The sequence below is a fragment of the Ipomoea nil genome, unplaced genomic scaffold, assembly GCF_001879475.1.
Source record: "Ipomoea nil cultivar Tokyo-kokei standard unplaced genomic scaffold, Asagao_1.1 scaffold1421, whole genome shotgun sequence".
Taxonomy (NCBI): Eukaryota; Viridiplantae; Streptophyta; class Magnoliopsida; order Solanales; family Convolvulaceae; genus Ipomoea; species Ipomoea nil.
The window spans coordinates 896,694-909,715 of record NW_017617849.1 but is presented as its reverse complement, the minus strand read 5'-3'; the positions used below and the strand labels follow the sequence as shown (position 1 = coordinate 909,715).

Below are 13,022 nucleotides of genomic sequence, written 5' to 3'. Positions count from 1 at the left end.
AAATATTTGAGTGGTTTTGAATTTTTAATTTTTTTTACCTACTAAAATAAATATTTTAAAACTTGATTAAAAAACATAAAACTCCTAAGAGCATCCACACTAGTAGTTATTTATGAGTTATTTCTACATGAATTCTCTCCACCCAAAGTTAATAGCTTATGTGAGGAGGAGTTATTTCAAAAATATTTTTCCTGCAAAGTATGGTATATTTGTGGGCCCAGTAGGTAAGAGAAATAATTAAAATATAGTGGGTAAATGGTGGGTCCATAGAACACTGAGAAATAACTCAAAACTAATGTGGAGAAGGATTTTTTTTTGTGATTGAATGAGATGGTGGAGGATGAGGTGGATGCCGGGACCCACAAATAACTGAGAAATAACCTCAAGATTAGTTAAAAGCTGAAAAGTAGCTGAAATTTGAAGAGTTATTAGTTAGAAGTTAAAAAATGAAGTACTGATAAACTAGTTGGTTATGTTTAAAAGTGTTTGGTAAAATTAACTTTTACATATTAAAATTTAACATTTTGAATGGTAAAGATTTATAGAATCTTATAAAATATTATAGAACTCATGATTGTATAGAAGTTTAGGATTGATTTTAAAGATATAATCATAGTCATACAATTAAGTAAATCTCCACCGTCTGTTGAAAAGGTGAAATAAGTATAAATGATAATATTGGACTCATTTTGTAACAATCCAAGTTGTCCCAATAAAGTTTATAATTGAAAAATAAAATCTTTTGTAACAATCCAAGTTGTCCCAATAAAGTTTATAATTGAAAAAATAAAATCTTTTTTTCTTAAAATTAAATAGGGGAGAGAAAAGGGCAACCAAATAGATTAAGATAATAAGATTAATTAAGTTCCTCAAACAAAATACAAAAACACAACAAACAAAGCATATTAATTATCCCAACAATCGTACAAACACAAAAGTTGTTATCTTTCTTTTCTAGCACAAAAAGAGAAATCAATAGATAGATAGATATTATTGGAATGAAACGATAAATGAAATGAATGAATGTATAGTACCATGAAGATGGCAGCAATGGACTCGTTCACCCATCAGTTATTTTCTAACAAATGTACAATGAAAAATGTCCAATGACTAAACAGAGACCCAGCCACGAAGACGATAATGGGTACCACCGGCTCATGGCTGCAGCTTCCCAGGTTTCTAAAATTTAACATTTTGAAATAAAACTATTAACATAATCATGATCTAGCATCCCATAATGAAGTAGTAATATTGTTCCGAATCTCCTTCATCTAATAATAATAATAATAATAATAATAATAATAATAATAATAATAATAATAATAATAATATTTGCGGTGAAAAATAAATGAGAAAAAAGAAATTCCTTTCAAAAAAAATGAGAAGAGAAAAATGTTTTAATTAGGAAGGGTAAAGAAAGATGCCATTTTTTAAAAATAATAAGGACAAAGATTAAAAAAAAAAGTTCAAGCTAGCTTATTTTACCAAAATAAGCTCTTATTTTAATCTACGAGCTTATTTTGGAAACATTACTATACAGAGCTTATAATTTATTAGTAACTTAAAATAAGCTATAAACTTCTAAGTAGCCAAACAGACTCATTGTTGAAAAAGTTCAAAGTTACTAACTTATACTATTACATTGTAGTATCTGTTCATCCACTGAGGCTCGAACTCATAATCTTCCAAATAGAAGTCCAACCCGGGTACCATTGGACCACATAGTCCTGGTAATGCTTTATATTATGTGATTCATGATTTTAGCCAAAATAACAATTTGGCATCTTAAGATAGGACAAAGTGCATTTTCAGTATGGAGAGGTTAAAATCAAAATGATACATAGGAGCAATAGGGTTTCCCCAAGTCCAAATGGTCATCTCTTAGGGAGTTCCATTGAAAAATATTACAGAGTTCAGCTGAGAAGACTATCAGTATGAATTGCTAACACAAATGGCAGGCAAAATTGCTTGCATCTGATCTCCACTCACATTGTTCTAAGTTTTAACGTTGGGGTGGGTGGGTGGTGGTGTCTTGTCTTCTACATACCCTCCTACTCTATCTTCTATCTTGGGGATTCATGTCTCTGGCAGTGTGACCCACCAAATATTGGTCTCATATAAGCATCATCGAACCTCCTCCAATAAGAATGCACAATATAAACCGGTCTCTCGATGAGCATGGACAAACTGTCCTTTGCGCGTAGAATGTTGGTTGCTGCTGATTCTTCAAACGAAAGCAACGGAAGCCTCACATCATCGTCCTTAGAGATGCTCGGTTCCCGGTCTAGGTTACTGTTGTTAGAGATGCTTGGTTCCTGGTCTATGTTACTGCCATGATGACAAGGAAGCAGGTAACATACAAGTGGTTTCGTCAAAAAACCAAAAACCTGCACCACAAAGCCTCGGTTTTAGTCAAACTAATTATTACTTGTGCCAACAAAATGGTTTGCAACTCGGGAAAATTTTTGCTTACTATTGTGCTGAAAAGGACTACTATGATTGTTATTGTGACCATTGTAGCATGGGTGGGATCCACTGTGATGCCATAAAATGTGAACTGAATCGACCAAAAAACGTAACTATATATGTCAGCCAAGTCATAATCATCTTTTGTTTCTTTGTCTTATATTACAATAAGAAGCACAAAGGAATACCTGATTGAATGCCAAAGCAATGGATACAGCTCCCCTCATCAACCCGGCCCAACAAATGATCACCTAGTTGACAACCAAAGATAAAAGCGATGAGATAGAGGTTAGAAACTCGATCGAAAGACAGGTTTGAGTGAGAAGCTAAGCTAGTTTTCCATCATATATGACTATGACAAGCTTGTTTTACTAAATATATTAACCTGGTGCTTCAATGTTATCGAAGATGACCTTGTTCGGTTCCGGTTCATGCAGTTGGAAAGAGCGGAGAGCGGGAATACAAAAGCCGCACGACCTACTAGTGTCACTAGGAGGACAATAGCACTTGCAGTTGCCGACTTCCAAACACTAACCGGACCATGGACACAAATTATTACTAGAGGGTAAGGAGAACCAAATGTATACAAGAAGGGATATGTATCAAATGTTAAAATTAATTTAATTAACTGTCTTAGGAGATGATCGAATTCACCTCAAATTGCTCGTTCTCCACTTCTCAATGTCCAGAGCATCCATTCCAACATAAACAAATATGAATGTTTCTGCAATGAAAGATAGAGTTGCGAACATATGCCTGCAATACCAAATCCAAAGCAACGCCTTTCACCTCATCAACTATCAACTATCCTTTGAAATTTTCGAAACGCTCATTTTCTAAGCACATATGCTTAGTTTAGTAGCATTACGGGGTTGATTATTTACACGATTACGCATTTCAATGAACAACTAACAAGCACAAAGTCTTACTAACAAGAGATATAAGAATGTTTTTAAATGTATTTAAGGACCAGGTTGCACGTGCCTGGTAGTAATTCTTGAACCTTCGGTCACATTGTGCCATGCATAGTGAGACATAAGAACTCCGCACAAGAATACAGTTAAAATCCCGCTGAGGTTGAACAACTGGTAAAACGAAGGTAGAGAAACTCAAACTCATCAAAAAAATTTCAACATAATATATGAGATGCAAGTCTATGTGCGCTTTTTACCTCGGCCAACATGTAGGATAGATATGCCATTAAAACCATGAGAGCTATTTCTCGAACAGTGGAATGCCTGCAGACAAATGAACAAGACCCCTTAGTTGTCACTCCGAAACTTGTCCGCCTTCAAAATGACAAAAATAGTAAAAATTTACCTCCCGAAGTACAAAACCCTTAGAATGAACGAGGTCAACAGCCCAACCTGCAGTGAGAAATGAATTGAAAACAATCACCTAGTATAAGATTGCTGGCAACCCTAAATCCTACACATAATAGTGCGAGTAAAGAATATATATCCAACACTGTTAGTTTGTTGAAGCGTTAAGGATAAGTAGAATGTAAAAGATACAAATAGCACGAAACGAACTTACACCAACTCCGAGAGCAGTGCTTGTGGAGAAAAGGTACAAAAAATCAAGGAGAACACTAGCTAAAGCCCAGCCATCGAGTTTATTGACATCAATCTTTTGAATCGCATTGAAGAGGACAACCGATGTAGCATCATTGACTACACCCTCTCCAAACACAAGGCTATATAGCAGGGGAGTCTCCTCTTGATGCAATACCTACACGACACACCAACTTTCAAAATCAAAAGTTCGTTTTGTTTTTTTTTTTTTCAATATATTTTTTTTTTTTTTGAATCAAACCAGCACTAAGCGACTTCATATGCCAATTCAATTAACTCGCCTGCAATGTACAAACGGTGTCTGTTGCCGAAAATATGGCACCAATAGCTTAATCAACAAAATAATGTATTAAAGTTAGTTTAGATGGATGCAATAAAGTGGGTGAGAATTGAAAGAAGCTTAAAAGAGCAAAGATGAAGCAGACCGAGATAGTCTCGAACAGTCAAGTCAACAATATTGAGCATTGAAAAGAGCAACCAACTGCCTATATATATATATATACAACAAGAGTAAACCATCAAGAACAAGAACAAAGCTAGGGAGCAGAAGAGAAAAGCCCAGGCCACTTGACCAAATTAAATCAACATAATACCTGCAGTAATTATGCTTGTTGATATGAAAACCCCAGCAACTCCAAACAGCATAATAGTTAAGAAATTTTGGAAGAAGTGTTTCTTCTTGACCTGGAACCTGGTGACAGAAATATATATATAAACTTATATTCTATTCTACATGAAATAATGGCAGAACCAATAAATAAATAAATAGTTTTTAGAAAGGAATTAATTAAAAGCTCTGAAAAAAATATGTAGATATACCCGGCATTGAATATTATTGGTGGGAGCAGATATATAAAGAACAGCTCTTCATTGAATCTCAGTATGTGAGAGTTTTTCCCCTTGCTAATCAACAAAATGACTGTCCCCGCAATAAACCCCTTATTAATCAATGCAACAAAAATATAGATTAAGATAACAAAATACAAAAAAGATCATATTAATTATCCCCACAATCGTACAAACACGAAAGTTGTTATCTTTCTTAGAAATCAATAGATAGATATGATATTAAACGATAAATGAGATGTATGAATGTATAGTATAGTACGATGAAGATGGCAGCAATGGACTCGTTGAGCCATCGGTTATCTTCTAACAAATGTCCAATGACTAAACAGAGGCACAGAATAGCCACGAAGACGGTGATGGGTACCACCGGCTCGTGGCTGCTGCTTCCCAGGTTTCTACTATATTCCAAGATGCGCATTTTTGGTGGGAGCAGAGATGAAGGTTTTTGGTTGTCGGTTGTCGGTTGAACATATCATATCCCAGAAATCAAAGGCAGAAACAAAATGGGGAAAAGTTAGATTGTAGAAGCCTAGAAGGGGGGATGGGATCGGAGTTACAGATCGATCTTTGCAGTGGCAGTGTAGCGACAGTGTCTGGTGCTGGTTTGCCCGGGAAAACGCCTAATGAAATGCTGAGTGTTTGGACTGTCGCCGACACGTGGCGCCATTCCGCAGCAACTTCTGAACGTGTCGCTTGGGAAGTGATCCTGTGAATCAGCTAGGCCCTGTAGACTCTATCTCACCCCATATATATCTACATCTACATATACATACATGATACATACAATACATATACATACAAGACAAAATAACATTTTTTCCCATGAGTTATATATTTATGAGTAAATATCCAAAATGGCCCCTCGACTATAGCTAAATTCACAAATTGGTCCTCGACTTTCAATTTCAACCAATTAAGTCCTTAACTTTATAATTTTGACACGATTTGATCCTCCATCTATTTGACCGTTTGTTGACCGCGATCTTTGAGGATATATACGTAGTTTCACGTGCAAAGCTCAAGAGAAAGCTCTTGGAGGTGACATCGTTGTTTCGGAGGGGGAAGTGCTTCTCCGCTTGCTGCTTGGGAATCACGAGCCGGTTCAGCTTAGAGAACGCTCTTGGAGTTGACAGTGCCGTTTCGAAGAGAGGAAGTGCTTCTCAGCTTGCTGCTTGGGGATCCTGAGCCGGTTCAGCTTGCTTACATCGCTTGGAGTCACGGCTTTCTCGAAGAGCCACTCCAGGGACTTCGGCGATCTATCTATCAAAAGCTATAATATCTCCGGCATGGGGTGCAGCGCCGACAGTGGATTCAAATGTAACAGTGCGGTCTAAAAATGCAATCGAAACCTTAAAAAATCGACGATGGACCATGAAATTACATTACATATATATCCTAAAAAAACGCAGTCAACAAACGGTCAAATAGACAAAGGACCAAATTGTGCTAAAATTGCAAAGTTAAGGACTTAATTGGTTGAAATTAAAAGTTGAGGACCAATTTATGAATTTAGCTATAGTCGAGGGACCATTTTGGGTATTTACTCTATATTTATACTTTAGACTTTAGATTCTAATTGTTGAACTCTGTTTTCACAAATCAGAGAATTATATATTCATAATTGATGCCAAACATCTTATGCTCAGATGGCACTCGGGTTGGATGCTCATATGAGAGGTTGTGATTTCGAGCCTCCCTCGGTGGGAGCGTTATTGGCTCTTTGTACTTCAATAAGTTAGCTTTCAAAAATATATACTTCAATAAGTTGAGAAAGTAGCTATGAACATATACTACATTATAATAGAGTGAGTAGCTTTCAAAAATATATATTTCATAATTGATAAAGAAATTATGGATACCGAATCATGCTCACCTTTCAAGGTGGGCACGAAGAAATTATGGATACCGAATCATGCTCACCTTTCAAGGTGGGCACGTGCTCACAGCATAACGATCTGGATCCAAAATATACAATTTATATATTAAATATTTATAATTTTGTAAAAAAAGAAATGGTGAACATTTAGTATTTTAATAATTGTATATTTTGAATTCAGATCTACTTTTAAAGTAGACATGAATCATTGTATAATTCTTGTGATTTTTCTTTGAATTTTTTTTTTTTTGTTGATATATTAAGCTGAAGAAAATCTCATAAATCATTGTGTCAATCTCTAATAGTATCCATAATAGTGAAGATGTTTTGTAATTTTTGAGAAGTTTTTGTAAGTGTAATTAAGAAAAAGAATACCAGGACTATGTGGTCTAATGGTACCCGAGTTGGACTTCCATTTGGAAGATTATGAGTTTGAGCCTCAGTGGAGGCGTTATTGGTTCTTTGATGGATATATTACGCTCGGAGCGAACCAACCCGAAGAGGTGGAACATACTGACCCGTGGAGGTGGAGCAAGACCCGGGACCTCGGCCCACGAGGCGAGGTCGTCCGTGAGAGGTCGGCCATGAGCGAGGCCGACCTAGAACCGGTCAGGGAGGCGCGGTCAACGCGGATCCAACCACCCCCGCCTTAGGGGGGGTGGGGGTTGTATAAAAACCCTCCCACCTTGTCTCATTAATGGACATTCTACATTTATTACACACTTTGTCGTAAGAAACTATTGTAATAGCTTATTTACGGCATTTAATACGATATATGGTCTCCAACGACATTTACGACATCGTTTCATTTATTTATTTATTATCTATACTGCGTTCTTATCCGGGTTTAATAATTCGGGTCACCCCGAGTTAATTAAATCCATCACACACACACACACACACACACACACACACACACACATATATATATATATATATATATATATATATATATATATATATATATATATTTCAGGCGTGCCGACAGGTGTGCTTGACGCGACCAGTTGACTGCACGCGCTCATTGGGTGCAATGGTGACAGCCGCGCGGATTTCTTAGGACGGTTCTCTTTTCATTTCTGGGTTCCACATCTTTGAAATATCTCCTCTCTTGTAGAGTGATTTTTTCTATTTCTTAACTTCTCTCTACCACCTCATCCATTACTATTCTAAAAATCCCCAAAAAATTTACTGATAGTGATGCTATAAGGTAGATTTGAATTCATGGTATAGTTCTTGTTAATTAGTCCCCAACTTTTCACCATTACCTGTATATTCTACCAACTTCCAAGATCTCGATGCTTTCACCCTTACCTGCATATACTCTATGCACAAGGCCACAAGGGGTTATGACCTCAAGGATTCCAGATTCTCAAATTTGCATGCACACTCTGTATATTGTTACTGAAACAAAATTTTAAAGTGATCAATTGAATCAGATAAATTAACTTTAGCCTGCACGGATTTAGTTCAATGGTTCAGTGGGTAGTATTTGGGAGAAGAGATCAAGGTTCGATGTTTGAACTTCGGCGGCCACAGTGTGTGGGAATTATTATGTCCAAAGTGGGCAGTTCCTTGTGCGCACTGACATTTGGTCCTGTCCGCTGAACCATTGAGTCACCGTGATTTACATCCTCCCATCCCAAATGCTCTGTCGGGCATTTGGTTCTGTCCGCTGAACTATTGAGTCACATCCTCCCATCCAAAATGCTCTATCGGGCATTTGGTCCTGTCCGCTGAACTATTGAGTCACCGTGATTTACATCCTCCCAAATGCTCTTTCGGGACCTTAGGGTTAAATCTTCAACCTTTTGAGAGAAGATAGATTAACTTTAATGTTGTGGATTGTGTATGTGATAGAGAGAGAAGAGTAATAGTTATATCCTGAATCATGTTGCATGTTACTACATGCACCCAACACATTTCTATTTTATCTCTTTGTATATTTTTTAACATAATTTTTTTGAGTACTACGTACTAATTCTGTTACAATGTAGTATCTATTCATAACTATTTTCTTAACCTAATGAAACACAAAGAGTCAATATTGCCCCACTAAGACTTGAACCCATGACCTCCCATTTAGGAGTCACTTTGCACATTTTTTAACATTTTTTTTTTCTTTTTTTATACAATTAAAATTAATATATATTAAAAAGTTTTAATTGAGATATTTTAAATCACACACACAGAGATATATATTAAATGGTGTTGTTATTTGCATCACTTTTTTTTTTTGATGTGTTGCCCTAGTCTTTCTCTGTCCGTTTCACGGTCTAGGTCCACCCGGTTCTCTCCGAGACACACAGAAGCTGGCCCAGAAGGAATCGTCACTTGTGGGAATTGAACCGAATTCTCCCCCACCCTTTGGTCAAAAAGTGGGTATAAAGTATCTTGAAATTGTAAAATGTGAAAACATTCAATAGTTATATAGGTGGTGTAAATTGCCAAATGGAGGTTCATTTTGATATTTGCACAACCTTGGTCAAACCTTATTTATGAGGTGTAATTAATAATTTTTTAATTCAAAATTTAATTAATTGAAACATTTTTTTTAAAGATGAACCCCTCACCTTCTCTGGTGAGAAGGCAGCCCCTCGCCTTCTCACCGGAGAAAGTGACGAAAAATTCTTTTTTTTTTTTTTTTTTTTGCAACTGGGCTGCCTTCCCCGGTTAGAAGGCGACCCTCTGAGCTGCGGACATGAATTTTTTTTTTTTTTAATTAATATTTTGATTGTTAAAAAAATGAATAATATCTACTATAATGGGTATAAAAAATGGTGGTCAAATTTTTTAATCAAATGAATGACTCAGATTTTAATTTTTCCTTAAGATTTCTTAATTTATCCTTAATGAATATGATTATCCGTTAACTTTTCCGTTAAATATTATCTTTTTCGTTAATTTATGTTAGTTCACCGTTAACTTACCCATTGATTACAATAAGAAATGTCTTAGGTTATGTTCTTGTTTGGCAATGAGCAGTTAGCTCTTCAATATTAGTATATATTTAATATTTTATGCCATAATTTTTATTTGCTCTCCCTTATATCTCGTATTTGGTTTCAACCATACCTATACAATTATTTTATTGACAATTATAATCAATCTTGACAATTATCTATGCATGAACAATTTCAATATAATCTTGCATTGATATACTTTAAAGTATTTATTTAAAAAAAAAAACATTGGGCATTGTCCCAATCGCGCAGTGCGTGTAAAAAACTAGTATATTAATATTTGACCACATTTAATGATGGTGGTGCAAATAGCACTTTTCTATTTGCACCACCTATAAAGCTATTATACCTATTAAAAGGGGTGGTATAAATAGCAAATTGAGTGCTGCAAATAGAATTTCTCATATTAAAATAAATCTATATATAGACACATAAAGTCATTACCGTATAAATATTAAACTTTTCTTTTATGAACATTATGAACCTATTATAGAATAAATGAAAATATATATGATGTACACTTAGTTTAATGTTTATGCAATTTACAGGGCGTTTGGTTGGAGAGGGGGAATTACGTGGGAAATGAATTGCAATTTCATGGGAGATGAATTACTGGGAATAAAGTGAGAATTTAAATTCCAGTGTTTGGTTTACAGGAATAGAATTACTGGGAATTTCAATTCCAATGTTTGATATACATGAAAATTGAAAGGGAATAAGTAGTATAAAGTCAAAAATGTCTGTTGTTGTTAGACATTTATTTTAGGTTAAAAAATGAAGGAGTAATTTTGACTCATCACTATCTTTTTTTCTTCCTCAAATCCTAGGAATTAAAATCACATGGGGGACATGAAATTTTAATTCCATGAAAATATGGAAATTGCAATTCCTTTCAACCAAACAAGGAAATTTTGTGGCCTTTGGAATTGGGTGGGAATTAAGTGGGAATGAAATTTAAATTCCCTTCAACCAAACGTCCTGTTAAGGTTTAGATTTATAGATATATAAAACAAATATTATTTTAAAAAATAAAAAATATTATGAGTATAATACATAATTAAGGTTATTAAATATGATGTGGGTTATGTACAATAATCTTTATTTTTATGAACATATAGAGAAAATATTATAAACCTACTATATAGCTTAGTGAATAGAAATACATTGATGTACATTTAGTTTACTGTTTCTGGAGATAATATTTAAGTTTATTGACATATAAAAGAAATATTATGAATATAGTACATAAATATAATGTTCTGTAGTATAATGCTTATTTACATTAAGCTTTAATTTGTTTTCATCAACATATAAAATGAATATTATGAATCTACTATAGAGTAAATATAAATACATATAATGTATATTTAGTTTATGAGTTAATTCTATTTTTGGTCATAGATTTATAGGTGACAATCTATATTTAGTCCTTTTTAATTAAAACATCCCCTTTTGGTCCTAGTATTATTGTGACATGACCAATTTTGGTCCTCTATCAACAAAATCGTTGAAATTTCATTAAATAGAAGGACATTTTGATCTAAACCGTTGATCTAGTAGATCTAACAATTGAAAATAAACAAAATTTTGTAATATTTAAGAAACGATCCCTCTTATTTTAAAAATTTGTAATATTTTTTAAAATAACTCCGCTTATTTTTTACTTGATTTCAATCCATCTGATCTTGCAGATGAATGGTTTGAATTTGTCCACAAGTTCTCATCTGGGAAGTAGTTCTCATATAATAAATATTATATATATATATATATATATATATATATATATATATATATATATTCCTAATCGAGCATTCTAAATTTTAAATTTTTGATATTTTCAAATTTGTTAAATTAAATTCGTTTTAAAATATTTAAAATTCTCTCCCAACATTAAAAAATAGTATTACTATAAACTATAGCCGGCAAATTAAAAGTAGAATTAATTCTTTTATTTATATATCATTACTAATTTGTCTAAATTTCCTATTAAATGTACAAAATAAAGAGTATAATAAGCTTATGAAATATGAGGTAAACGTCACCTTACAATGAAAGTCTTGGTCTTCCCATTCACATGGTGATGCAAACATTGTTATCAATAATCAATATCCAATTTGGCAATGGTCCCAATTTGGATGTTTTCAAGTACAATACAAATTAATAGTTTAGCGCGCACACACTCTCACACACGTACATACACTTTTTAGCTCTGATGCCCTTATAGGGTAGCGGAGGCCCCTTGATGGGTTAGGGGCATTATAACAATATTATGAGTTAGAGTTAATTCCATTTTTTTGTCTTAAATTTATAAGTGACAGTTCACTTTTAGGCCTTTTTATAAGAACATTCATATTTAGTCTTAGTATTATTGTAGCATGATCATTTTTAATCATCCTTCAACACAATCGTTGAAATATCGATAAATACAAAGACATTTCAATATTTTTTTTTTTATATATAAAGTAGGTTGAAGCGCTATATTTTTTATGTTAATTTTTTTGAAAAAAATCATAATTGAAGACCGAAATGCCCTTGTATTTAAGGATATGTAAATTGTTTTGTTGATAAAGGACAAAAAATGGTCATGCCACAATAATATTAGGACCAAAAGTGAATGTTTTAATATAAAAAAAAAAAAAAAAGACTTAAAATGAATTACCACCTATAAATCTAGGACAAAAAATGGAATTAACTCTTATGACATCTCAAGGATGTACTTTAAAGATAGACAAAGATTTGAAATACACAATTTACATGTTGAATGTTTACAATTCAAATTATGAACGTTTAGTTTGTAAATTATAAACATTCAATATGCAAATTGTGTATTTTTAAATTTGGATCCACTTTACAAGATGGACCCGATCCATATTGCAAGGTGGACCAGGTCCACAGGATAATCAATAATTTGCCGTGGTGGAGGCTCTTCAATCTTCACTACTTAAGGTCAATATTTGTCCTATTGTAAAAAGCATCATTAGATTTTTTGTTTAAAGGATATATATTTTAACTTCATGGGTCCATTGTGTTTTACTTTGCCCGTTTATATATATATATATATATATATATATATATATATATATATATGAGTTCCCGTGCGGTTGGCCTTGTTAGGTGCAGTTGTTAAAGGAGCGAGATATTCTTTCTTAAGGAACGTGATTTGTATGCTTAAGGTACGTGAATGGTTGAAACTTAAGGTGCGTCATTTTAAAACATTAGTTGCGTCGTTGGTTGTTAAGGTGCGAAGTTTTCCTTTTTAAGGTGCGTGATTTGTATGTTTAAGGTACCTGAGTT

The 13,022-nt window shown here is 33.9% G+C and overlaps 1 protein-coding gene across 2 annotated transcripts; it reads right to left on the bottom strand.

Moving 5' to 3' along the window:
• Window positions 1-1,739: 1,739 nt before the first annotated feature.
• LOC109187308 (sodium/hydrogen exchanger 4) lies at window positions 1,740-5,591 on the bottom strand. 2 transcript variants are annotated; one of them, XM_019337487.1, is made up of 14 exons: window positions 5,149-5,591; window positions 4,860-4,978; window positions 4,634-4,731; window positions 4,466-4,525; window positions 4,322-4,368; window positions 4,003-4,197; window positions 3,787-3,833; window positions 3,638-3,704; window positions 3,451-3,551; window positions 3,121-3,222; window positions 2,852-2,996; window positions 2,655-2,717; window positions 2,474-2,557; window positions 1,740-2,387 (listed from the first exon to the last, which is right to left on the bottom strand). In XM_019337487.1, the coding sequence occupies exons 1-14, from the start codon at window positions 5,305-5,307 to the stop codon at window positions 2,064-2,066; spliced, it is 1,611 nt and encodes a 536-aa protein (XP_019193032.1). In that variant the 5' UTR covers window positions 5,308-5,591; the 3' UTR covers window positions 1,740-2,063. The 2 variants fall into 2 exon arrangements, with proteins under 2 accessions (XP_019193032.1, XP_019193033.1); XM_019337488.1 differs by having other exon boundaries at window positions 4,322-4,341.
• Between the last annotated feature and the right edge of the window lie 7,431 nt (window positions 5,592-13,022).

Bases quoted from the DNA above. Each gene is read 5' to 3' on its own strand.
- LOC109187308 (XM_019337487.1), bottom strand. From the start codon at position 5,307: ATGCGCATCTTGGAATATAGTAGAAACCTGGGAAGCAGCAGCCACGAG. The intron at 4,979-5,148 runs GTACTATACTAT...TTGATTAATAAG, and splicing joins CCATTGCTGCCATCTTCATC to GGGTTTATTGCGGGGACAGT. The intron at 4,732-4,859 runs GTATATCTACAT...TTCTGTCACCAG, and splicing joins CCAATAATATTCAATGCCGG to GTTCCAGGTCAAGAAGAAAC.